Genomic DNA, 27976 nt, shown 5'->3' with positions numbered 1-27976 from the left:
AGGTTGGGGGTGGGAGGGAAGGTTGGCCAACGCTGCCAGTGCCTCGCCTTGACCTGGGGGTGGGAGGAGACAGCCTCCTGGCGCAACCCGTCCCCCACCCAAAGCAGAGGCAGCCAAACGCGCCTCCTCCTCCTCGCAACAGGGCCGAGCTTTGCAACCCCCTTTTCCCGCCCTCCCCGGGGCCTGAGGAAATAGGTGGGTACAGCAAGAAAGAAAAAAAGAGCATTGCAAAAAAAGAGGCAGGGGGGGAAGAAGTGCCCTCCTTGGCGGGTCGCGCCTTTGCAATGCTGGGGCTTTGCAAATGCAGGAGCAAGGCAGGCGTGTTTTTTTCCGTTTGTTTGCACGGAGCGGCTGGGGGGGGGGAGGCAGAGATGGCATTGCAGCAGTGTGTGTGGGGTGCAATGCCCGAGGGGGCGTCGCTCTTGGGCCAGTTGTGGGGCTGCCCCCCCTCCTCCTCCTCCTCCACCCGGTCCTGGGGTTTTTTTTTTGCAACCAACATGATCTTTCTCACTTTGCTCTCTCGCTCTTTCTCATGGCCGCCTGCCGGAGGCGGGGTTTCAGATTTAAAGGACAAGCTGCCCTTTTCAGCTTGGAAGAGGAGGAAGGGGGTGGGCGAAGGGGGCTGTGGGTTGCAAAAGAGCAAGGGGAGGGGAGCATTGGGTCGCCCCCCCTTGGCTTCCCTTGGCAAGCGCTGGAGGAGAAAAGGCGGGAAGAAAAAAAGATACACCCTTTCCTGCAGGGTTACCAATCCCCAGGTGAGGGCAGGGGATCCCCCTCTCCCCAAAATACCCCCCAAGTTTCAAAATGATTGGACCAGGGGGTCCAATTCTATGAGCCCCAAAAGATGGTGCCCCTATCCTTCATTATTTCCTATGGAAGAAAGGCATTTTAAAAGGTGTGCTGTCCCTTTAAATGTGATGGCCAGAACTCCCTTGGAGTTCAATTATGCTTGTCACACCCTTGTTCCTGGCTCCACCCCCAAAGTCTCCTGGCTCCGCCCCCAAAGCCCCCAGATATTTTTTGAATTGGACTTGGCAACCCTAGTCTGACCTAGGCTGCAAATATCAAATTATTGATATTTCTTGAAGTGACACGGTGAAGTGACACGCGACCCGAGGAAGACTACACTTTTTCCCGATTTTCGACACACCAAGCTGAAAAGGTTAGCCATCACTGGATTAGAAGAAAAGAAGCATGGAATAGTGTAATGTTTAAGAGCTGGACTGACTTCCCTGCTCTTGTGATCTAACCCTTGTTTCATCCCAATTAGAAAAAAGGTGGTGGTTGTGGTAGTGAGATTTCTAGCGTAGCATAGTTATGCCAGCAAAACAGAAACACAACCACTCCAATAGAAACAGAAGTCAGCATATCAAGACTGCTAATCTCACAGTATCTGGTTTCAACAATGGCAGCCATTAGTCACAATGATCCTTATTAGTTGTGCTTTCAGATTCTTAGAAGATGTGACAATGGTCAGAATGTTATGGTGATGTTTCAGAAATGACCCTGCATCCCTTCTCACACAGTGCATAAGCATTTTCCCAAGAACTGTGCTCAGTACCACTTCTTTTAGGACTTTCCAGAACCTAATTTGTTTTATTGTTTGATTCTCTGATGGAAACTGCCCTCAGCCTGCTTTGCAGTAAATAAAATAATAGTTAGGAAGCTGGCATATAGAACCCATCAACCACACCCAGTACCAAGATGGGGCTTTTGTACCTTCCCAGTGGCATAGATCACAATATACCACTTTTTCTGACACTACTGTGTGCATGCATGGCAAATGTAGCTTAGCATGGTGTAATGCAGAGTACTACAGAAATGTACCCAGGTTTGATCAAGAGAATGAACTGAAAAGAAGCATTAACATAAATTAAGTCAGTATTTGTCAATAACTAGTAAGGATTTCTGTTATATGGACTATTAGTCAATTAAAAGTAAATTTCTGTCTCATTGATTTCCCCCAGATGGTTTCATTTTCTCTATTTGATGTCTCTTGCAAGTTTATTTTGTCAGTCGGCAGTTCTGATGGTTATTTCCTAGTGGACCTTATCCATTTTTCCTCTTCCATGGAAGAAGAGAACCTTTAATGAAGCTATTTTATATGGAAGCCATTTATGTAGCCCTACTGACTTCAGCTAAACTATTCAAGGGTGCCTTAAGGCTACATAGTTCAAGCCTTGGTGGCTTAAATCATAAATTGTTCTTCTTGCTACTGAAAGATCCAATGCCTAAAATCCATCTCATTATCATTAACTAGTAATTATAGCAAATTTAATGTTCTCCAAGTGACATTGGGACATGGAAGCACCTACACTTCTGAAGTGACCTCACTTTGTTGTATAGTGAAGCAATTCCATTGATTAGATTCTTCAGACATAATTTATATTATTACATTGTACCCTGCATTAAAATGTTGCCAGTTCTGGAGAATACTATAGCTTTGTAGATAAAAACATAGTCCTCAGACTGTGTCATGGTGCCTTCACATGTCCTTGATAAAAAAAAAAATGTTAATTTCATGCATTGTGTAGGGGATGGAATAGACAACCCTGGAGGTTCCTTTCTACTCTATGATTCTGATTAACTGAATAAAGAGCAATATGTTTGACATAAGAAAAATGATACTCTGGTACCTTTGAAATTATTTTGATTAGCTTTAACAAGAGGAGCTTCAAACTTTTTTTTAGCAGAAGAATCACCACTATATATATGGCATCAAATTTCATCCATGAGTGTGAATGTTCTGTGAAGTTTCATTTTCACTACAGTGTAAAGACAGTATTCCTAAACAGTTGTCAATGGTTATGTGTGGGAAGTGATGAGCCCCGTGGTGCAGAGTGTTAAAGCTGCACTACTTCAGCCCTAAGCTCTGCTCACCACCTGAGTTTGATCCCCGGTGGAAGCTGGGTTTTCAGGTAGCCGGCTCGAGGTTGACTCAGCCTTCCATCCTTCCGAGGTCAATAAAATGAGTACCCAGCTTGCTGGGGGAAAGCGTAGATGACTGGGGAAGGCAATGGCAAACTACCCCGTAAAAAGTCTGTGGTGAAACATTTTGAAAGCAACATCACCCAGAGTCAGAAACGACTGGTGCTTGCACAGGGGACCTTTCCTTGTTTATAGTATGGCTGTCTCACAGGAACTCAAGGCAGATTACACAGTCAGATAGATTCTAATTGGACTACTTTCTCTTTCTGTGTGTGTGTGGCCATATTTATTGCAAAGCAGATATCAGGACACAAATTAATTTTTGTGGATTTTTTTCAACAGTACAGGGACAGAATTTTGTTGTATCTCTATTAAATGTTTTAGTTCCCAGGAGTGTTCCTACAACATACTCCAACTGGAAAAAATGTTAAGAGAAAAAGGATTGTGTCCACTTTTATCTAAAAACCAGCTGGTTTTCAGACTGTCAACACATCACTGCCTTTTATCTATGTTTCAGAACTAGTGCCTTGCGTGTTACAGAGTTGGGAACTGCAGAAAAATTAGTATTTCTAGTTGTGTGATCATAGCCAGGACTGTTTCAGATATTACATATAACAGGGCAGGATGTCAAATGTCCGGCACACAGGCCTGATCCATCCTCCAGAGAGCTTCTGTCCAGCTCCCTAGGAACTGTCTATGGTCTGCTTTCCTCTCCCTCTTTCCTGCTTCTGTCATTGCCATTTTTGTTTTTCTCTGTGGGATTGAGGTAGCCAAACAAAGCATCCTCTCCTCATTCTTTCCTTCTTCTCCCTTCCTCTTTCCCAAAGAGGGGGAGGGAAGAGGAGTCTCAGCTTGGCTCTGTAGCTCTGCTGTGTGATTGAGAGAGCTTGACACAGCTAGAGCTCTCTCCATCAAAGCTAGAGCTGTGCCAAGCTCTCTCAATCATGCAGCAGAGCTACAGAGCCAAGCTGCTCCATTGACTGAGTCTCCTCCTCCCTCCCTTTGGGAAGACAGAGATGCTGCTTTGCTGGCTGCCATAATCCCACAGGACAACTATAAAAAGCACCTTTAAGACCAACACAGCTTTATTAAATTCCACCCCTGGCTTTATTTATAAGTAAGAGCTTTTTGCCTTGCCCTGCTTCCACTCCCTTCTCACCGCTATACATTGCAGTCTCTCTGTTTTTGTACTGCCTCATAGGAGTTGCAGTTATTTCTGGGGAATACAATAGCTTTGTAGATAAACACATGGTGCCTTCACATGACCTTGACAGCACACAAGGCAGCTTATGTACAAAAGCTTGCAATGCCCATCCATTTCATGTTTTCCCTTGAGTTCTAGAGAACAGAGCATTGACCATCAGATTTCTGTAATTAATGCCAATAAATCAAAAGTAGATTTGCAACTTACAGATAAACACCTGAACAATATTTGAACAGCATATTTAAGATTGCCACAGCACAAACATTGTCCCCAAATTTTGATGCAATAAATCAGAGCAAGAAGTGTTCGTTATCAGAGACTGTTAAATAACCAAAATACTGCAAGTGCTAATATTTTAAGTACATTTTGTTTTATGTTTTAAACAAATATTTGTGTTTGTGCCCTTTATAAAGTTTATGTCTCTGGTTCTCTGGCATGACACACATGGCCTGGCTCGACAAAGTCTCATTTATGTCAGATCTGGTTCTGAATTGGACTCCCCTGAGTTAGGGTCTTCCCAAAACATACATTTTTGTGTAAAGTGCGGTTCTTCTCATTTCTTCATCCAGATGTCATCTCTTGAGGCTGTGCTTCTGTAGGGATATCACAATTTCCCCCTGCTCTGTATTTTGTAACTATGATAACAGCACCAGATGTTGTACCCTTTGCTACGGCAATGTTGGCATATTCTTGATTTCTTACACCCATTGTATTTCTATACCACTGTTTCTGCTTGCTGTTTAGATAGTTCTAGAGAATAGTTAGAAGTAGTTTCATATCTTCTGTCCAGCTCTTCTGCACTAATGGCATTATGTGTGAGGAAGGCATTACAGCACGCTATTAAGTGATGAGAATCTAATGAGTCCATCTGTCATTTTAATGGGGAATGATCTGATCTGAACATTTTGCTTTTGAAGGATTAATTTTCTTCAAAGGGACTTACTCCAGCAATTTATTACCACCATCATCATGTTGATTTTACACTCCTAGGCACCAATGTCAAAAAGACATAAACAGGGAAGAAAATAAGGAGCAAAAAAAAATGTACACATGAAACTACCTGAGTGAGAAGAAACAAATGGTTAAGGGAAACAGGCCCAATGGAAAAGGTGTTATGAGAAACATTTTCAAAGAAAGGATATCTGCTTAGAATCAACAAGTAGAGTATCCCCTGCATTTGGAGAATCTAAAGTAATAGAAGATCTATATTTTACAGAGACAATAATTTCATTATTGGCATTGTACAGCTGTGAAATTTCCTTTTCTCTTAATGATGACAAAGAGCATCCCTTCTAAGGAGGAGGAAAATACCCCGGGCCTTGGTATGAATTGTATCAGCAAACCAAACTGTTACCCTCACTTTCTTTTGAGCGCAGCTCTAAATTGCACTCTTTATCCTGACATCATTGGGAACATGGCCAGGTACAAATACCTTTTTCAAATACCTTGGAAATTCTTTTCCCTTTATAGTCCCTTAGCATTCCCTGTTCTGCTTCTTTGGTTACTTTCCTATTTGCCCTCTGGAAGAGGTGGCATTGATGTCCCTCTGGAGGTCTTCCTGTATACCTTCTGTCCCTGGCACCTGAAACACTACCAATATGTCAGAGTCCCTGAATGATGGCTATTCAAATAGCAGTATTTCTGGTAAGCAGGACAGAGATTCTAACAAAAGATTTTATCCTCTTTTCTCTTTGTTTACTAGGAAACTGACCTCATGACTTTTAACATTTCTATGCATCGATCCTGGTGGCGAGAACATGGGCCAGGCTGCATACGAAGAGTGGTGCGTCCTTCAGCTCCTGGGATTTTAGATGACTTTTCCTATGTATCTGTGACAGGCTGCATCATTGACTTCCAATACCTAGAGGTCATTCACAGTGCCATCCAAATATTGCTCTCTGTAAGTGTTCATTCTCCACTAAAATCACATTATGCCATTCTTGTGCTGCCTTCTTATAAAAGTTACTCATTTTTTCAACTGCTGTTTGCTGCATTACTTTTAGAGTACTCACGGCCAAAAAGTCATCACCATCCCAAACTTTGTACTATGAAACAGCATTAAATATTATCACCAAGGGATGCATGCTTTGAAAATGTTTTAAAAGATCCAGCCAATTTTTAAAATCAAAACTGAATCACACCTTCACAAGTAATGATTCTTTTTTGTCAGTTGTCAAGGTTTCACATAGTCTGCTTGATTCTGTATAAATATTCTGTACATATAAAACTTTCATATTACAGGCATCTGTATCTACTGTGGCGATAGTAACCTCCAAATATATGTCTAATATTTGGGAGCGACAGAGCCATTTCTTTCAGTGTTCTCTGCCAAAGAAATTATAAGAGCAAGAATGGTAAAGACAATTCAATAATTGCCTTAGTTAAAGTTAAATTATTTGCCAGGGCAGAAGCTTCAAAATATTGATGGAACTTATATTTCCTATATAGAATTGTCAGATGCCCATTAAAATGTTGAATGCATATTTACATGTTTGAATTAACATGTTTGAGTGTACTGATACACTCAAAGGCCACTTATCTGTGATCCAGAGAGGCTGACTTTCTGAATTAACTACTGCTTTTCTTCTAGTGCCTAGAATTGTAAAGACTTGAACAGTAAAGGCACCTTAGTATGTTAGCATGGGGGGTTGTGGGAAAAAATAGAGTACCTGTATCTATATTCATGTACTTAGTTTTATTAACTTTTATCATATAATGTAGCACAACTGATGTCATAGCACATATCGTTTAAAGGCATTAGCAGTTTTAAATTCTATGGACATTGTGTCAGAGTCACATGATCTTGTCAGGTATTTGTTGATAATAAACTAGCAGTCTCTTCCCAACTTCCTCCTTTGCCAGAATGGAAGAATTTGGCGGATATGTTAGGAAATCAATGGAAGGTGGAAAGATTGTCGGGACCAGCCCTGACACCGTAGGTGCAAAAGGAAAATTTACGATACAATAAAACACACAGGGAGGCGTCTGCAGGAAGTTCAAAGCGTGCTGAGATCGTTGCGCAAAGAAGCAGCTCTTAATTAGCTCCTCCTTGCCACGACTGCACGTTCTTTTATTCATAGTATGACCTCACAACATTCCATCTACTAGAGCCAATTAATCATCGTGTGTATTCTGTCCAGCAACAGCGGGCACATGCGTACATTAAACAAACAACAAGTTTTCTCTGATAGTATAAATCAAGTTTGCATGCAAAACACTCCGTCCACGTTTTTATCTCTCAGCTCTTCAACTTGCATTCCTACATCTCCTCTCTTTTTATTTATTTTTCTTCCGTGGAAAGTGCTTGATATTTTTGTTGGAATAATTGTCGTCTTGCAACCATCAGGGCTGAAGGAGAACGTTGACCACATGATCTAAATACATTGATTAATGAAGGAATACATTGTATAAAACAACAACATGTTATTAGTAATATGAGTATCATAATCACTGCCATTACAAAATCTCGCAACCACCCCCAATTTGGAAGCCAGGACCATAACCAACTCCACCCCCCATTAATAGCGTCTTCATTTTTCCGTAGAGAAGTTACAGCGTCTTGCATTTTTTCCAAGGCTTCCTCAATAACCCCTGATTCATTTATATAAAAACAACAGGATTGATTTAAAAAAGCACACAAACCCCCATTCTTTAAAAATAGAAAATCTAAACCAAGACGATTCTGAAAAACAGTATTCGCTAAAGAATTCATTTCAATTTGCAAAGCAGTAATAGCTATTTTTGAAGCATTAGCAAGTAATTCTATATTTTTAGAAATGGCTAACAATTTCAAATCATCGCTAGCAGAAGTTACAGTAGGAATAAAAAAACTTGCAAGATCCAATAACACTGTCTGTACCTTACTTAATGTTCGCTTATATATATGAGGATTATATGATACCATAACATCAGAATGCTTAGCAATTTACATGTTATAAGGACCAAGAGTGGTTAGGGTACATCTGCCCTTCCAATAGGAAGGCAAAACCTTATAAGCATTAGATCCACAAACAAAAAACACACCATCATTCAAACCATAACTATAATTTTCTGGGGCATGCCCTCTTTGGATATCTGTTCGTTGCCAGCTCATAGATTTAAAAACAAGATAATCATTATTTATACCTAACCCTAAACCTGTAGCAGAATATCTTATAACATTATCAGGCCATCCAGTAATATTTTTTGATCCAGATGTATACATATTGGATCATAATTGACAATTGAACACACATTCATTATAATTACACGGACATTTGGGTAGATAAACATAAGATCCATAATCTTTTAAGGAACTATTCCAATCAACCAAACCATCTGGCAATATTAAAGTCACTACACACCGAGGGTACAATCCCAAATCATAAGTCCCATTCAAAGACTCTATGCAAATGGGAGCCTCTGGCCATCGGGAGGAGTCTGCAAGCATCAATGGACGAGAAGTCTGTCGTGTAGAATCAGCTATTTTCTCTGTTTGCAATGAGACATTGGCCCAGTGGGTGACATTCAGAAATTTGAATGGGCCCACAGGCCATATTTTCTCATGACTGGAATGTACACATAACCAACAATCAGCTTTTTGAGTAACATTAAGCAATACATTGGTAAGCTTTAAAAATTCATTTTCGTTAGCATCAACTTGTGTCTTTCATTTCTGAACCACATCTCTCACCCCAATTGTCACTCCCAGCACTAAAATTATGAAGATAATCCAGATTCTCCACACCATGGCCTGACACATCGAGCAGGGATCCACAGAGGTCCTTTCTCTAATGCTACTGCGGCGTATCCTCTTCCCCAGGTGATCAGGGGGACAGGTCCCTTCCATTCGGGATCAGGAAGCTTCCGATAGGCGACAAGCGCTCGAGGCAGTTGTTCCTCCGACCTAAAATGAAGCTCAACAGGGGTGTGAGACCTGTTATGGGGAGTAAACAAAAAAATTAAGGTATAAAGCACTTTAGCCACGACGGTAGGGATATCTGCTGTGGGAACCCCTTTCCCCTCCGTCTGGCGATGCAGTAGCGATTTGAAGGTCAAATGAGCTCTTTCCACAATGGCTTGACCTGTTGAATTGAAAGGAATACCATGAGTTAGTTTTATTCCCTACAATTGGCAAAAATCTGCAAATGCTACAGAAACATAGGCTGGTCCATTGTCCGTTTTTAAGCATTCTGGCCTTCCCATAACTGCAAAGGCTCGAATGCAATGTTGAATGACATGACGTGACGTTTCTCCTCTCATGGGTGTAGCCCAGATAAAACCTGGAGATGTGTCTATTGTAATATGTAACTTGTTGAGAGGAGCCAGTGCTGGCACATGAGTCACATCCATTTGCCAAACCTGGTTGGCCTGAGTTCCTCGAGGATGCACTGCATCATAAGGAAAGTTAATGGGAGTCTTACAACAAGAAGGACACGCAGACACAATGTCCCTTGCTTGTGACATCGGGATAGAGAACATTCTATGCAAGGTCTTTGCAGACTGATGGAATGCAGTATGTGACTGAATAGGATCGTCAAACAAGGAAAAAACATTATTCCGAAGAGCTGCATCTGCACGTGCATTTCCTTCCACCAACATCCCTGGTAAGCCAGAATGGGAACGAATGTGTGTAACAAAACAGAAAACTCTTCTTTCCTGTAATAAAAACTGCAACTGACAAAACATTTCATACAACTCTTTGTCAATAGATGGAGACAAATAAGACAAAGGTAGATGCATCATCAGTCTAAACACATACTGAGTGTCCACAAGGTTAAAATCATCATTTTCAAACAACTGAAATGCTAAAATCACAGCAGCTAACTCTGCTCGCTGGGCTGATGAGTTGGTAAATCTCACTTCCCACACCCCATCTGGCAATTGCCAGGTGACCACTCCTCTGGTTGGAGTTCCATCTGTGAAAAGAGTTAAAGCATCCTGCAAAGGGTGTGGAGAGAAACAAGTTGTTAGTTTATAAGGCATTTGGGAAAGCAACAACAAGCATTTATCTTTGGGGGGGTTACAAAGGATTGTTCCCAAAAAACCAGCAAAAGCTATCTGGAACTCTGGCGTCGTCTGCAACAAACGATATATCTCATCCTGTGAAAAGGGAAAATAAACAGCATTAATATCTTTTCCTGTTAGCTGAATTGTACGACTTCTGGCCTTAGAAAACAAATCAGAGACTGCTGTGACCCATGGGTATAAATTTTTTGAAGGAGTATGCAGCAAATGGATCCATTCCACAATAGCAATTTTTTCTTTTGTTTCAGGGGCATACAGTACTGCTGTAGGCAGTTGAAAAGTAGACAAATAACACAAGATAATTGTAAATCCTCGCAGGGCAGCTGATCTACTGCCCGCAAACAAAATCTTTGTGAGACCAACTCAAAGGTAGTCCTCATTTCCTGGGTCACCTCAATCTTTTCTGCTGGAGATGAATGTCCAGCAAGTGCCAAAAATAAAGGTGACAGTTCCATGGTTGTCAAAGCCAGGAAAGGCCTAGCCCAATTAATGTTTCCCAATATACTTTGTAATTGGACCACTGTCAAAATCTTTGGGAGCTGCAATTGTGGAAGCACTGGAATTGATGAAGTTGTGGAAAGCTTGTGCCCTAAATACATATAAGGACTTTGACGTTGAATCTTTTCTGGTGCAATTATCAGACCATATTCTTGTAACACTTTTACTAAAAAATCCACATGGTGACTTGCAATTCCACTTCCAGCCAGCAGGATGTCATCCATGTAATGATAAATAATCAGGTCTGGGAATGCAGCTCTAAATGGCTGGAGAGCTGATGCTACAAACATCTGACATAGCGTTGGTGAGTTAGCCATGCCTTGAGGCAGCACACACCACTCATATCGTTGAGTGGGTCGATCATTATTTAAGACTGGTACAGTAAAACCAAATTTTTCACCGTCTGAAGGCGCTAGGGGAATGTTAAAGAAGCAATCCTTCAAATCAATGACCATGATGTCATGGTCCTTTGGAATCATGTTTGGGTTTGGCATCCCACACTGTAACGGTCCCATAATTTGCATACACTCATTGATTTTTCTTAAGTCCTGTAACAATCTCCATTTTCCTGATTTCTTTTTGACAACAAAAATAGGGGTGTTCCAAGGGCTAGTACTAGGGCGGATGGGCCCAAGTTGAATCTGCTCCTGGATAAGGGCCTCCGCCGCACGGAGCTTTTCAAATGGAAGCGGCCACTGATCTACCCATACTGGGACTACTGACTTCCACTGTATAGGCAGGGCGTGTAATGGCGCTGCTGGGGAGGCCCTTAGGATAAATTTGTCGTGATTTTTGCTTCTAGTTCTGCCATTAAGTCCCTCCCCCATAATGTCACTGGTGTTTTCATGATTAGTGGTCGCAGAACAACAGTCTTGTCTTCAAACTGAAATATTAAGGGGTGGATACTCCTTTCAGCAGCTGTGAAGCCACCTACTCCATACACACTTGCAGTAGGGCCCTTAGGCATGTTCTTAGGCCAATCCTTTTCCGCAATAACAGTAACATCTGCCCCTGAATCTAACATGCCTTTTATAGTCCTCCCTGCCATGTTGACTGAGAGGTACGGGCGGTCAGCAGACATCTGAATTGTTGCCATGGCTGAAGTAAATGGCAGCGCTGCTAACTCAGTCGCGTCTAAGGTTGGCATTAATAGGACAGACGCCACCCTCAGGCCCTCTGGTATCACTGCATCTGCAGAAGCCCATACATACAAGGTGACATATGGCAAACATGAAGAAGCAAATACTCCTGGGATCACTCTCCAATTAGGAGAAAGCAAGATTGGCAAGACAAGTCCCAAAAATCCTGATGGGATGGCAGTAGGTAAGACTGCTTGGACCGGGATGGTGGCTCCTGCTTGCAGAGTAACTGCTTCATTAAGAACAACAGGTATGGCAGAGACCTCCCCTGATATTGGTGGGGAGGGGTCATTGACCTGAGGGATGACACCCTTTTGGCCATTCCCATAGTTCTCATCCCCATTTATTTGCCCCGGGCCTGGGGATGGCCCGTCATCTCGTTTCCCTGCTGCTGTTCCATAGCAGGGCTACCCTGAACAGGGCGGGATCTGCATCGGTTGGCCCTATGAAAACCTTTGTGGCAGAGGGGACACTTTTTTGAGGGCCTATTCTGCCCCCTAGGGGTGGACCTGCACTGAGCCCGAAAATGGCCCTCTTTGCCACACCCATAACAGGGTTTTCCACTTGCTGGATTTGATGATCCTTGGGCAGTTTGAACTGCAGCCGCCAGAAGGCGTGCTGCATGGGATTGAGAACCCACATTTTGGCACACTTTGAGCATAGACTGAATATCAGTGGCTGGATTGTTATAGATAGGTGTCAAGGCTGCCTTGCAATCCTCATTAGCATTTTCAAAAGCCAGCTGTTTAAGCAAGAGTTTTCTGGCCCTTGCACTGTCAATCTGATGCTCAACTGCCCTCATTAGTCGATTAACAAATTCTGTATATTGTTCTGTGGCTCCCTGGCGGATATTGGCAAAACTGGACAAGGTATTGTCTCCAGCTTCTGGGATCTTTTTTCACTCTTTGATGACTAGCGCAGCTATTTGAGAGAGTGCTCTGTCTGTTAACATCACCTGTTGTACAGCTGTGGTATAATTTCCTTCTCCAATCAACATATCTTGGGTAATGTTAACCACAGGATTTGCTGCAGCATTTTGAGCTGCCTGTTCATTGGCTAATTGTCTCCATTCTTCGAGACAGAGGAGACCTTGCGCTGGGGGCAATAGAGAGCGCAAAAGCATTTTCCAATCAGTTGGAGGGAGACGTTGGAGTGACAGGCTTTCCAATATAGCCCTAGTATGGGGTGCCTGAATTCCATTGTCCCGGACTGACCTCTGCAACTCCTTCAGAGTCTGGAGTGGTAGTGGATCATATCTATCAGGAGCAGCTGGGGCTCCTCCTCCACCTGGGGCTGCTCGAATAATTGGAAAAACAGCTTGAGTTTGACCTACGTTCCCGTCCTCCAGCACCGCAGTTTGGAGGGCTGCAGCTAGCTGTGCTGACCTCTGCATCATCGGGGCAAGAACTATGCTGTTGGATAGTTCATTATCTGAATCTGAGCCATCTGAAGAAGAAGATGAAGAAGAAGAAGAAGATATTGGATTTATATCCCGCCCTCCACTCTGAAGAGTCTCAGAGCGGCTCACAATCTCCTTTATCTCCCTCCCCCACAACAGACACCCTGTGAGGTGGGTGGGGCTGGAGAGGGCTCTCACAGCAGCTGCCCTTTCAAGGACAGCCTCTGCCAGAGCTATGGCTGACCCAAGGCCATTCCAGCAGGTGCAAGTGGAGGAGTGGGGAATCAAACCTGGTTCTCCCAGATAAGAGTCCACACACTTAACCACTACACCAAACTGGCTCTCTGGTGGTTTAGGAGGTAGATGATGAATCTGATCATACCCAAGAGATGGCACAGGTACCACTGAGGGCGCTGGTGGGAGTATCTGAGATAAGGGGGCAGAAGGCAGTACTCCAATCTCCATCTGCTGATTGAATAGAATGTTGGTGGGTGTAAGCCCCTTTAAACAAGCCCTCACTTTACACCAGGTGAACAGAACTTTAGCTGTCACTCTAGGATGCTCCTGAAAGGCACTCCCTATTTTACACCAATCTTCTAATTTGAAAGTTCCACTTTCAGGGACCCAAGGACAGATGTCGTCTATGGCATGAACAAGGTCCCAAACCAAGGTCCCAAGGTCCCAAAGCTTAGTTACAGAATGTCCTTTTTTGGAGAGTAAATAATGTATATCTTGACAAAAATCTGCTTGTGCGGCTGTTAATGAAGAACCCATCTTCACTACAGTGTGTGTGGTCTAACTTGACAGAATCAACTCACCCTTGGGATCTGAACAGATGATTTAGGCGCCTTAGCCCTCGCCGGGCGTGGGTGAATGTTGACCAAGCAGTACATCAGTTTATCTTATATTCTCGCCTCTCACGGGGCACCAAATGTCGGGACCAGCCCTGACACCGTAGGTGTGAGAGGAAAATGTACGATACAATAAAACACACAGGGAGGCGTCTGCAGGAAGTTCAAAGCGTGCTGAGATCATTGTACAAAGAAGCAGCTCTTAATTAGCTCCTCGCCATGACTGCACGTTGTTTTATTCATAGTATGACCTCACAACATTCCATCTACTAGAGCCACTAATCATCGTGTGTATTCTGTCCAGCAACAGCAGGCACATGCGTACATTAAACAAACAACAAGTTTTCTCTGATAGTATAAATCAAGTTTGCATGCAAAACACTGTCCACGTTTTTATCTCTCAGCTCTTCAACTTGCATTCCTACAAAAGATATGTTTTTAAAATGCAATTCATGGTGCACCACACCCAAAGCAAACAAAATACATGTGCAGCCAATTGTATGAGGGATTATTATTCCCATAGTGTGAGTCCTATACTTCCTTGGGTGTCAGGACAGTAAGGATAAGGTGCCATTAAGAGCTGAGCATGAAGGAACAACCAGAAATTAAGGGAGAAGTGTGGTATCAGGCAGATGAATGTCTAGAGAACAAGCAGAAAGGCTCTCTGCAAATGGGGTACTCTGGTTAATAAAGTTAATAAAGTATTGTTAACTGTTGGATAAAGATTCCTGCATTATTCACCAACCAGAGAACACCACAAAGACCTTCATTCTGACAGTGGTAACTTTACCTTGATTGTGTAGTTGCTATATATAGCATAATGCAGGTTGCATTAAGGCATTTTATATTATATTGTTTGAATTACAATACAGAAGACACAAAGTTGAAGTTTAGCAACAGATATATCAGGCTAGATTTCCCCATTTTCAGTTAACTAGATAGCTAATCCATGAATATATTTGTGTTCAAGTGGATCTTATTAACCTAAACACATCTTTGTAATTAAGGTTTTGTTAAATACTCTCCTGAGTAAAAATTCTTCCCTAAAATGATATTTGAACTATAAAATGTAGTTGAACTATGCCTAAACATTCACGTAATGTAAAAAACCACCTTAAACCTGCATATATATTATTTTCCTTGCAGCTACTTCTAAAAAAACAATTTTCCTCCTTGTATAGCTATAACATGCCTTATTTTCATGAAGCTGTAGAACTGTAACAAGCCATTTTACAATGTAACAAAATTTTAATTGGTGTAACTAATAATTTTATCATTCTCAAATATGTACAAGTGAAATAGCAAAACAGTGAGTTCATTTAGGAACTTTAGTATTCTTTGAAAACTGCTGCATAAACAGTTTATTATATACTTCTCTTAGAAGTAATTTTAATTTTAAACAATTCACTTTATATTTTTATTATACAACATCTATGAAACACATCTGCTATTCCAACATGGGGGCATATATTTTAAGTATAGTGGATGGGATGGGACTGTAGTAGGAGAGAGAAGTGGAAAGTCAATGACAGGACAAGCGCATGGCAAGGCAGATGATGGTTGGGATGTGTGATCAAACAACTGTGTTTAGAATAAGGGCAAACTAAATCAGGAGTGCCTTACTGATGGATTTAATGGTGTGTCTGACCACTGTCTGAAAGTGTCAATCCAGTGTGCTGTAGCAGTGAAAAAGGCAAACTATGTTAGGGATTATTAGGGCAAGGATTGAGAATAAAACAACCTATATAGTATGCCCCTGTATAGATCTATGGTGTGACATTATTCTGAATACTGTGTATGCTTGCGGTTACTGTATTTCAAAAAGGACATTGCACAGCTGGAAAAAGGACAGAGTAGGGCAACCAAGATGTTTTGGGGTTGGAGGACCTTCTCCTCCCAAAATATGAGAACTCAAAGGCATCCAATGAAGCTGATGGAAAGTAGGTTCAGGACAGACAAAAGAAAATGCTAGTTTATACAGAGTGATTAAAATGTGGAATTCACTGCCAGAAGATATACTGATGGCCGCTGGAATAAGCAGCTTTAAAAGGGGATTAGATAGATTCATGGAGGATATCTATGAACGGCTACTAGACATGGTGACTGAGGGGAACTTGAATCCCAGAGGCAACATCAGGGGAATGCCTTGACGTAGGGTGGCCATAATATCTGCAGGCCAGCCAGGGACACCTTGAGGGGGGAAGGAATGTGCGTGATGTCATGCCACCGCCGGAAACAGGAAGTGACGTCACTTCCGGTGATGTCATGCCACCGCCGGAAACAGGAAGTGACATCACTTCCTGTGACATCATTCCCCCCCCCCCGCGCCACCTGCCGGAAGCAGGAAGTGACATCACTTCCTGTGACATCATTTCCCCCAAATGCCACTGCTGGAAACAGGAAGTGACTTCACAGCACTTCCTGTGACGTCCCCAAAAATCCCCCAAATATCACCGCCAGAAACACCAAGATTATTTATAGAGAGGGAAAGGGGGAAATAAAGTTAAATAAAACTCTTTTTTTACTTTTTTCAAAGTGAGTAGACTAGAGAGAACGGGTTCCACGCTGAGAAGCCAGTCAGATTCCAGTGAGATTCCAGCGAGACTGTGCTGCATAATGCAGCCTATTTATTTTGTCCTGTTTGCTCTGTTGGCTCTATCTGCGCCACCTTCATCACTTTCGGGGTGTGGATCCCCCAGTGGGGTGGTCTCCCGACTCCCTCCGCCGGCTGTTTCTGATAGCCCTGCGCCCCCTCTTTCATTTGATATGTGTCCCGTGCGGGTGCCACCCTCCTGCCGGGAGATGCCGCAAAATGAGCCCCCTTGAGGCTTATGGAGGCAGGGCTTGGGGGAAGCGAGCTAGACTGCTGTTCTTTTGAGGGGTTATAGAGTGTTTCGAGCCCGTCCCTGTGGCATCAGTCCCATCATTGTGGGACCCAGGGGGCTGGCGCAGCGGCCCACCAAAGCAGCCTGTCACTAATAACACAGGTCGAGATGCAGGACAGGAACCCGGAAGTGACTGACAGGCTGCTTCAGCATGCCGCTGAAGGAAGGAAGGAAGGAAGGAAGGAAGGAAGGAAGGAAGGAAGGAAGGCTGCCCCCTCCCGCCAGCCGCCCCCCCCACTTCGGCCCCCTCCATCCCTGCCTGCCTGCTTACCTTCTTCCAGGGCGGGTGGTGGCCTCCCCTCCGGGCAGGCGGGCTGGCCAGGAGGCGCAGCGGCAGCTGGTGCTGCTGGCGGGGCTGGTGGTGGCTGCGGAGGCCGGGGAGGTGGCGGAGAGGCCGGCGCTGATCGCTGGAGGGCCTCCAGCGACCAGCGCCAGCTTCTCCGCCGCCTCCGCTGGTCTCTGGAGGGCCTCCAGGGACCAGCGCCGGCCTCTCCGCCGCCTCCGCTGGTCTCTGGAGGGCCTCCAGCGACCAGCGCCGGCCTCTCCGCCGCCTCCGCTGGTCTCTGGAGGGCCTCCAGGGACCAGCGCCGGCCTCTCCGCTGCCTCCCCGGCCTCCACCGCCGGGCCCCGCGTGCGGGCGGGGAAGGCGGCGAGTGAGGGAGCAGCGTCCCTGCGCGTGCGCACGGCGTTGTGGCGGGCCGTGCGCACGCGCAGGGACGCTGGCTCCCTCACTCGCCGCCTTCCCCACCCGCGCGCGCGGCCCGCTGGCTCCCCGCTGGCTAAACTGGGACTTCTAATGGTCCCGGTATAGCCAGCCCGGGAGGCGGGAATTCGGGGCCAGAACCGGGACTTTCCCGGGTGACCGGGACGGTCTGGCCACCCTACCACTATGCCCTGTTGTGGCTTTTGAAAAAAAAATTGAAGTGAGATGGCATAATACAGATACTTTGGAAGCAATTCTAGGCAATAGAGGTGGAAAGGGCAAAGCAGAATCCCTCTGACAGAGAGCTGAGGTGTGACAAAAGATGAGGAAGATGCATTGAAAGAGATTAGGAAGATGCATCTGTCAAGGCAACAGATGACTAGAATGTGAACCAAAATTTTCATCAAGGGGACAGAGAGAAGGGTCACTTTTTGTTTTAAACTAAGATCATGTTGCCATGTGTGTGTTTTTTTTTTTGTCATATTGTAAAGTGGAGCAACTGCTTGGCATGTAGAAGGTTCCAGGTTCAGTCCCTCGCATCTTCATTGAAAATGATCAAGTGCTAGGTGATACAAACCTGGCACCTTGGAGAGCCACTGCCAGTCTGAGTAGATAATGCTTGGTAAATAATTGATAGAGCAATAGTCTGATTCAATACATGAGTTCATATGTTCAAGACATGGCATGAATTGGCAAGAGATTAAATATGAGAAAGCAGAGGAAGAATGCTAAATGATAAAGTCAAGGCTTTAGCTTGTTCTAAAATGTGGGTGTGATGCTACCTGCTGTAGATATTGAATTGGAAGGAGGTAGAAAGTTCGGGAGCAGAGATCTAGAGCTGAGTATCAGCATCATATACGAAGACTGAAAGCTATGGGATTTGAGGAGGTGACCATGTATGGAGAAAGCAATAAAAACAATCCAGGATAGATCTCTGGGAGACCTCCGTGTTGGAAGAAAAGCAAAGGAAGAGAATCTCCCAATACCGAGTAACACAAAAAAACAGTGATAATTAGAAGGAATAAATGTTGACTGAAAAGCAGCAAACTGGGGCAGAAGCAGTAAAATGGAGATCTCAGATTTCTGAAACCAGGAAACATTATAAGTCTTGGAATTATTCACATATCCCTTCACAGTAAAACAGGAGTCAAATATTCTGCTGATTTATCTGTAGTATAGTGCTTTAAATAGTGCCAGTGGGCTTGTTGGACCTGTACATAGTACATTGCATTTCTTGTTGGGTTAATATTAAACTGAATTCTTCTGTTCCACATGAGATTAAATGGATGGATTTTTTTTATGAGAATAAACATATTTGGGGCATATCTGGGTCCAACAAGTATAAATCTGAGAATTACTTGCTGTGTTTTCAATTGGGTGGGATAAGAAAGGAAACTTGGCATACCAGTAGGAAATATAATATTCAAAAAAATAAGCCAAAAGTAAAAAGTAAATTATTAAAAGCAAGCCACCATCCAGAGCCATCTAAAGTATTTTCCAACTCACAGCCTTCCTGTAATTTTTGTCATTGAAATCTGGGAGATATCACCTCATAAGTTTCAATGTTCCCATTATGAAAAGCATAGGAAGGAAGGAAGGAAGGAAGGAAGGAAGGAAGGAAGGAAGGAAGGAAGAAAGAAAGAAAGAAAGAAAGAAAGAAAGAAAGAAAGAAAGAAAGAAAGAAAGAAAGAAAGAAAGAAAGAAAGAAAGAAAGAAAGAAAGAAAGAAAGAAAGAGAAAGAAAGAAAGAAAGGCTACCAAGTGTAGTTAACAAAGTGCATATTTTCCTTTTGAAGTGAATTTAAAAGGAAGTCTGTACCTTAATAAAGGGGTGGCAGTTGAGATATTGCAGACATAAAAGGCAAAAGCAAGTTGGACATTAAAAATTGAATTATAGTGCAGTATTAATTAGAGTTACATCTAGAATTCCTATGATACCCAGTCCCTGGATTTGGTTTCACATTGCTTCTGTGACTGGCAGGAAAAAAATAATGTAAGGAATGGGGGGGGAGCTTTGTGACACTGTGTGACACTGCTTCCAGGTAAATCCTGCAAGTGACATCAGTTTGCTCTAGAAATTGCTGGAAACTCTATGCTTTTTACCATAGAGTTTCTAGTGATTCCTAGGCACTCTTGCTTTTCCCATGGTAGTTAAGTCTTATCAGTGCCCTCCCCATGTCCCTGCCCTCCCTGGATTCCTGCTGGTTTCCTGACCATGCCTGACAACCCTACTTACATCCTTCTAAGCCCATTGAATTAATTGGGCTTTGAAGGGTGCAGCTCTGCTTAGGACTGCACTATATGGAAAGTGTGGCTTTTCTAAATTTTAGATCTTTTTAACTGATCACATTAGAATGGGAGGGAAACATTATGGTAAACAAATCCATGCTAGGGCAACCACTTCCATTTTTAAAACTATGAAATATACTTCTTGAGTAACATCTGTAGAGTTCAAATGAAACCTAAGAAGCTGTCAATGCAATCCTAAACAAAAGTACACCCTTCACGTTCATTCGATTTGGTAAATTGAAAAGCTGTTAAATCATTTTAAGACCATGGGAAAAAATCCTCATGCATCATGACAAAAGTAATTTTATTTCTCTTTATTTTCAATCACTTCAAATTGCCCAATAAAATATTTCACTCTTCTTAATAGTCCTTACATTAATGATTTGCCCTTTTGAACGGCTTATTAATTGTTAATTCCTTGGCAGGGCATCATGTTGTCTCCTTGATTTTGTTAATGATTTCTGCCCCACTGTGTTTAACGCCTTGCATGGATTATTTATCATGAGGAAGAGTAATGACATTTTGTGATCTTAAATACTATTCCATCAAAGGAAGAATAATTTAATTAGCAACCATTTAATTAGCAAACTAGTACAGCAGCCACTGAAATGGAAGATATAAGCAATATGTTAATTATCAAATATTGTGACTTCTGGGTTCAAGATAGGCTTATGACCTTTCTAAATGATTGTTTTAAAATTAATGAAAAGTTGTTTTTCAGTTGTTATGAAGCAGTAGACATATTTTCCAAGGGAACAACTTTTCCAGAGGGTTAGATCTTACAGATCCACTCCATTAATGGTAGCAATTTCTTCTAGCACAAGAAGCTTTGGCCACCAAATCTGCCTCTTGCATTGGCAAAAGTTCCGTGTGCCAAAGGAAAACACCATTGTTAATGCAGTGGATATATAGGACCTGACCCAATTTTTTTTCCACTGGGAAACTTTAATCTTTTCTGCATTTTTGGAGGTCTGCATGCTGCTGTATTAAGTATCATGGGTCTAAAGATATAATGAACAATGTGTTGCACATTTCCATACTAAACAATACTGTGTAACTTTTGAGGACTTAATTGTATTTAATGCTGTTGGCCATTTTAGAGGCTCTGCAGGGCAATTCACATGTAGCCTTAGGACAAAACAAAAGAGATCACCAAATTTATAAATAACTCTTCATTTGACTAGCTTGTGATGTTTTGTGAACTGGATGTCCTTATCTCCAGGAATTTCTTCTCTGAATCAGAACTTGGTCAAGATTCTGCACATGCATGGTCAGTGTTCAGTCTGATATGTCTGATTTGTCAGCATATGTATATGATGATAAACTTTAGCCAAGGCATGAGGGTTGCAGTGCCAGCAGTTCAGGCTGAGTTAAACAGACAAAAGAGCTAAGGGCCATAAGACTAAGGTGGCGGTTCTCTGACCTAGATAGCGCAGGCAAGCCTGATTTCATTAGATCTTGGAAGCTAAGTAGGATTGAGTCTGGCATGTACTTGGATGGAAGACCTCCTTGGAACACCAGCAGTTGGAAGACTGGAGCAGGACGTAGTTACCCACCTCTCTGAATATCCTCCATGCTCCCAGTAGGGTCAGTGACCAGAGGTGGTCATGACTTCCAGGTGCTCACATGCACTGAAAATACAAAAAAATACCAGAAAGTGGGGGGGGGGCAAGGGGAAAAGACTACGTTGGCAATTGCAAGCCTAGGCTTTAAAGCACCTGAGGGTTTGTGGCTGGGTCCCAGCACATAGTCCACATAGGGCTGCCAAGCCCCTGATCCAGATGGGGGTTTCTCTGCCCGAAAGATTCCCACATTGAGCCTCCCCCAACATCGCTGGTGTGATGATGTCACCCATAAGTTACATCATTGCGCCAGCAATGTCAGGCTGTGACCACTCTAGGCAATTCCAGGAAAACTTGATGGTGTTCCTGGACACTCTAGCCATTTGGGAGGGAAAACTCCATGGTACAATAGGTACCATAGAGTTTTTCCCTCCCAAATGGCTACAGCATCTGGGGAAACCATAGAGTTTTCTCGGAATCGCCTAGAGCGGTCACAGCACGCGCTGGCGCACGCGCAAGCAGAGTCCCTCGCTGGCTTAGTGTCAGGGGGCGTGGCCTAATATGCAAACAAATTCCTGCTAGGCTTTTTCTACAAAAAAGCCCTATGTGAAACAATGGTGACATCAGGTTGTGTGGCCTAATATATAAATGAGTTACTGCTGGGCTTTCTCTACAAAAAAAGCCCTGGTTTTTTGGCTAAATTTTCTATATATATTTTAACTGGAGTTTAACTTGAATATCTGTATACCTGATAATTTTTTTGTCAGCTGGGTCTGGTCACTGACCATAATAATAAAACTGAACCAAACTCTTTCCTTTCAATATTTATACCCTTATACTACTAGTATAACAATTGTCAAGCAATTGGATCTCAAAGTAATCAGTCCTTGATTTAAAACAAAGTATGATTTATTTGATAGTCCAGAGTTGAGCTGAAGATTGGAACTGATACATAGTAACAGTGAAAGGCATACTTAAAGGTGGCACATCAAAGCGTTTTCTAAACAAAGCTACATTCTCTAAACAATGCTACATTCACGGGTGAAGATTCACATGGCAATCCCTTATCTCTTTGTGGTTTCCTTCCTTGGGGTCAGGCCTGGGAACCGTCCCTGGAGGCGCTTTATCTTCAAAGAGCAAATTCCTGCATTTGTTAGAAAAAGCAATAGGAGCAAACTACCCCCTAAATATTCCCTGCTTTGATGTGCCCATCTTGGCTTTGGTCAGTAACATTCATGAAGTTTTACAGATACATTCATTTGCAATATTTCATTAGCATCAGATTATTGAAAGAAAGGAAGATTCACATTGCTTGACATACTGCGCTGGAAGTATTTCCAGCGCACCAAATAATATAGGACCCCTTTCTTCATTTTGGCATCCAGCACCTCATGATGACTCTGACCCTTCACTTGAATAGGTTTGGGCTCTGGAGGGCGGGGGTGCCAAGACATAGCCCTGGATCTTTCTGAAGAAGGCTGCATTAGAAAACAGGGTGGATTTTACTAAACAATTTAGGCAGTTCTAGTTCCACCATGACTTTGTTTATCACTCTCTTTATTTTGAAGGAACCCAAGTATTTATAAGCTAGCTTCCGAGACGTCTGGCAATGGCAAGTTCTTGGTGGACAGGAACACTGTATCCCCCACTTTAAAATCCCACTCCGGAGAGTGCTTTTTGTCAAACTGGGCTTTGTAGTCCCTCTTTGCCATCTCCAAGTTGTCTTGGATAACTGCCCAGCCCTTCCCCAGAGTCTCCCACCATTGCTGGCAAGTGGTGGGTGGAGTCTCGTTGTTGCTGGGTAGTAGGGGGAAGGGTTTTCCCTCATAGCCATTCACAATTTTGAACGGTATAGCTTTAGTGGAGCTATGGAGACTATTGTTGTAGTCGTATTCAGCAAAGGAGAGCAGCTCCACCCAATTTGACTGTTGATAGTTCACATAGCAACGCAAATATTGTTCCAGAAGGCCGTTCACTCATTCCGTCTGCCCGCCAGTCTGCAGGTGATAGGCGGAGCTCAACCCTTGCTCCATGCCCGTCAGTTTGCAAAACTCCCGCCAGAAGTTGGCAATGAACTGTGGCCCACGGTCGCTAATGACCTTGTCTGGGAACGAGTGGACTTTTACCACGTGTTGAAAGAATAAATAGGCAAGCTTTTTTGCGGTGGGGAGTTTTTTACACGGAATGAAATGTGCTTGCTTTGAAAATGTATCCACCACCACTAGAATCACAGTTCGGCCCTGGGACACTGGTAGTTCCACTATGAAATCCATAGACACTACTGACCAAGGCCGCTCAGCCGTAGGGGTTGGCTGGAGGAGATCGGGCGGCTTTCCCTCCTGCTTTTTTGCCATTATGCAGACCAGGCATGAGGTCACAAATTCGGAAATGTCTTTTTTCATGTGTGGCCACCAGAATTGTCTATTGACCAAGTGCAGCATTTTCACATATTCGAAATGGACAGATATTTTGCTGCTATGGCAGTGCTGTAAAACCTCTCTGTGAAGGGTCTTCGGGACATATAACTTTCCCATCCAGATACCAAAACCCCCCTGCCCCTTTTATGAGTCCCTCTGGTCTTTCTTCTCCCTCGCACTCAGCCTCTACGATCAGTCTATTACCCCCCCATGGTTCCGTCGATGGTTTTTTCCCTGAGCGGGTGGTCACCGCTCCCGCTACAGCCAAAGGGGGGATGAGGGAGTCTACCAGCTCCTCTCGTTGGCTTTCGTGTTGCGGCAGCCTGGCTAGGGCGTCGGCCAAAAAGTTTTTCAACCCCGGAATATGTTTGAGAGTGAAATCAAACTTGGCAAAGAATCCCACCCACCGGATCTGTTTTTCAGTCAGTTTTCTGCGACCAGTGAGCGCTTCCAAGTTTTATGGTCGGTCCAAATCTCAAATGGCACTCTAGCCCCTTCTAACCAAGACAGACATGTTTTCAATGCAAAAGTTACTGCAAATGCTTCCTTGTCCCACACTGACCAGTTTCACTGCTCATGGGAGATTTTTTTGGAAATGTAAGCGCATGGTCTCAACCGCCCTTCTGAATCCTTTTGCATTAATATTGCTCCCACGGCCAGGTCGGAAGTGTCACATTGAACCACGAAGGGCTTAAGCTCATCGAGGTGCACTAAGACCGGCTCACTAGTAAACAAGCGCTTGAGTTTGTCAAAGGCTTCCTAGCAAGCCGGGGACCATTTCAACTTAGCCCTGGGTTTTTTAAGTCTGTCAGTGGCAGCATCACTTGAGCGAACCCCTGAATGAACCCCCTGTAAAAGTTTGCGAACCTGAGGAAGGATTTGAGCTGTCTACGTGTCCTCGAAGGTTCCCAGTCCAGCACCGCCTGTATTTTTGCTGGGTCCATCGCCAGTCCCTTCCCGGAAACCCGAAATCCCAGGTAGTCGAGTTCCTTTTTGTGAAACTTGCACTTGGATAGCTTAGCATACAGTTTGTGCTCTTATAAAGTGGCGAGCACCTTTCTTACTAATTCAACATGGGAGGGCAGGTCCTTCGAATAAATAATGGTGTCATCCAGGTACACCCCCCCCTGTACAGATACTCTCTTAGGACTTCGTTGATAAAGTTCATGAACACCCCCGGGGCCCCCTGTAGTCCGAACAGCATCACCAGATACTCGAATTGCCCTATCGGAGTGTTAAAGGCAGTATTCCACACATCCCCCTCCTTGATCCGCACCCTAAAGTAAGCGTCCCTCAGGTCCAATTTGGTAAAGATGGACCCTTCAGAAACGGTGCTTAGCAGATCCTTGGTTAGGGGGATGGGGTAGGTGTTTGACATCGAAATCCCGTTTATCCCATGAAAATCTGTACAAAGTCTAAGGCTCCCATCCTTCTTTTTCCAGAAAAGGACGGGCGCGGCATGTGGAGTGGTGGCCGGCCTGATGAAGCCCCTCTTTACGTTTTTGTCTATGAACTTTCGCAGTTCCGCCTTCTCTGCCCACCCCATCGAATACAGCTTAGCCTTAGGTAGCTCCTGGCCAGGGATGAGTTCGATGGCACAATCGGTGCTCCGATGTGGGGGTAATTCATTCGCCTCCTCCTCGCTAAACACCCTGCGTAAGTCCCTGTACTCTCGGGGAATCGATTGGATTTCTTCTACTGACACGCACATTTTTTCATTCCTGGGGGGCGAGTTGGGTCCCCACTTCTCAGACAAATGGTGGTGCTTGCACCGGTTGTCGGTGAAGTCTATGGTCTGCGCCCCCCACTGTATGCCCGGCTGGTGCCTGGCCAGCCACCCAACCCCTAGCACCACATCAAATGATGAGGAGGAGGCGAGCACGAAGACCTCCACGTCCCAGTGCTCATCTGTCCCCACCGGCAATCCCTTAGTCTCCTCTATGCAGGGTTCTCCCCGCATTATTGACCCATCCATCTGCTCGAACTGGATCGGGTGGGGTAGGGGTGATCAAGCAAGTCTGAGAGCGTCCACCAATCTTGGGGTGATAATTTCTCTTATGCACCCTGAGTCAATCAAAGCTCAGGTGTGCATGAAGTGTTTAAGCTTCAGGTTTAGCAAAGTCAAGGGGACAAAGAATAAAGATCCAGTTATTCTCTAATGGTGCCGTTAGATCCACGACCTGCCTCCCGGCACCTCTCAGTGCAGGTCACTCAGTGCAGGTCGATATTATAGTATCCTCGTCAAGCACCATCGACGTTGTGGTGCTACTATGACTCGATTCCTTCGGCTTAGCCAGTGTCTTCTTTGGTCCCGCCGCAGTTGGCTTTGGGTTAAGGGGGGGCTCGAGGCTTCTCCGGGCAGTTGGCAGTGAGATGGCCGGGGTCGCCACAGCAGAAGCACTTGCGACCCATGTTGGGCTTGGGGGTTCCCCCTTGGGTCACTCTCTTCTTTCCGTCGGTTTTGCCCCCTGGCCAAGCCTCACATCCCCCCTTTCCCCCTTGCTGCAGTTGGCGCTGGAGGGCCACGCGTTTCATGTTGGTTTCTACTTCCCCTGCCAGTTGCACCCAGCCCACCAGTGTTGTAGGGTAAGCTTGCTGGAGGGCGCGATCCAGGAGGCTGGAGTTGAGGTCACATTGGTACGCCTTGATCTTCATCATCTCGCTCCAGCCTCGGACTTTGGCGCACTGTGCCCTGAAGTTGGTGGTGTACTCTCACCGATTTCGACCCTTGTTGCATGTCTCACAGGGCCGTGATGGCTTGGGTCTCCTGGAGAGGGTCTTCATACTGAAGTAGTAGGGCCTGTAGGAATCCGGCCACACTGTTCAGTTCGGGAGCCCGGGTATTGTACAGGCTCACGTACCAGCGTCTAGCGGCCCCTTTCAGTTTGGATCCGAGGTAGTCCACTCTGCTTGGATCGTCAGGGAAAGTGTTCCCCCAGTAGTGAATGTAGCTGTTTGCTTGTATGGTGAAGTATTCCACGTCTTCAGGGTCGCCGTCGAAGGTGGCGTCCAGTTCCCGACTCCATCCAAAGTCTCGCAGTCTCGGAGCCCAGGCCCGGGCACTGGTCTTCCAGGTAGGGCCTGGACCGCTGGGGACACTGGGGGGCCGGCACTGCTGGCGGACCTGCCGGTGCTGGTAGGGCAGGCGGAGCGGGTGCAGGCGGCGGAGGCACTGGCTGCAGAGGTGTCGGTGCGAGGGAGCCGGCGGGCCTCTTCCGAAATCCCGTAGCAGTACTCGGTCGATCTGCCACTGTACTTCCCGGGCTATGAACGTGGCGTTCGCTTGGATCTCGTCCCACAGTTCTCGGGCTATGGTCACCATTTTCCCTCTCACTTTCTTCAGGATATCTTTCTCCTTGGGAGGGCTCCCATTCTCCTCCTCCGACTCTGATCCGCCGCCTCGGTCATTGTCTGACCTTGGTTCTCCTCGCTCATCGTCCTCCTGATCCGGGCAGTCATCTCCCCTTTCCCCAGGGTTTCCACTCTTTCCTCCCTGGCTCGCTATTGTTAGGACGGTCTCGTAGCGTGCTGGGGCCTCATCCCTCAGGGTGGTGGAGGTTCGCAGCTCCCACTTCCGCCGGGTGATGAATAACTCTTGGATACGTAGCGGGGATCCATGGCCCCCTACTCTCCATGCCCCGACGATGTGCCAGGGGGGAGTTTTCACTCCAGTTAATCCAAAGGGTTCGGTGGGTTCTCTGTTATCCCGAACTTTTTCAGCCATCTGCTTAAAAGTGGCCGATTCAGATAAACTCCAAATATGGTTCAGTTCCAAAATGTCAAGCAATTGGATCACAAAATAATAAGTCCTTGATTTGAAACAAAGTATGATTTATTTGATAGTCCAGAGTTGAGCTGAAGATTGGAACTGATACATAGTAACAGTGAAAGGCATACTTAAAGGTGGCACATCAAAGCGTTTTCTAAACAAAGCTATATTCTCTAAACTATGCTACATTCACGTGTGAAAATTCACGTGGCAATTCCTTATCTCTTTGTGGTTTCCTTCCTTGGGGTCAGGCCTGGGAACCGTCCCTGGAGGCGCTTTATCTTCAAAGAGCAAATTCCTGCATTTGTTAGTAAAAGTGAGAGGAGC

At 44.6% G+C, this 27976-nt stretch overlaps 1 protein-coding gene across 4 annotated transcripts in view; it reads left to right on the top strand.

Annotated features, from left to right (window-relative positions):
- Nucleotides 1–27976, top strand: part of NKAIN3 (sodium/potassium transporting ATPase interacting 3) — a 470064-nt gene that overhangs the window by 334613 nt on the left and 107475 nt on the right. For 2 of the 4 annotated variants that reach the window (XM_060243713.1, XM_060243714.1), the window contains exon 4: nucleotides 5835–6032. In XM_060243713.1, the coding sequence (XP_060099696.1) occupies nucleotides 5835–6032 (198 nt within the window). Of the gene's footprint in view, nucleotides 1–5834; nucleotides 6210–27976 lie in introns of those variants that run through there. The other 2 variants (XM_060243711.1, XM_060243712.1) reach the window with 1 other exon arrangement.

The sequence above is a fragment of the Heteronotia binoei genome, chromosome 7, assembly GCF_032191835.1.
Source record: "Heteronotia binoei isolate CCM8104 ecotype False Entrance Well chromosome 7, APGP_CSIRO_Hbin_v1, whole genome shotgun sequence".
In the NCBI taxonomy this organism is placed as follows: domain Eukaryota; kingdom Metazoa; phylum Chordata; class Lepidosauria; order Squamata; family Gekkonidae; genus Heteronotia; species Heteronotia binoei.
This window is presented reverse-complemented; position numbering and strand designations above follow the sequence as displayed.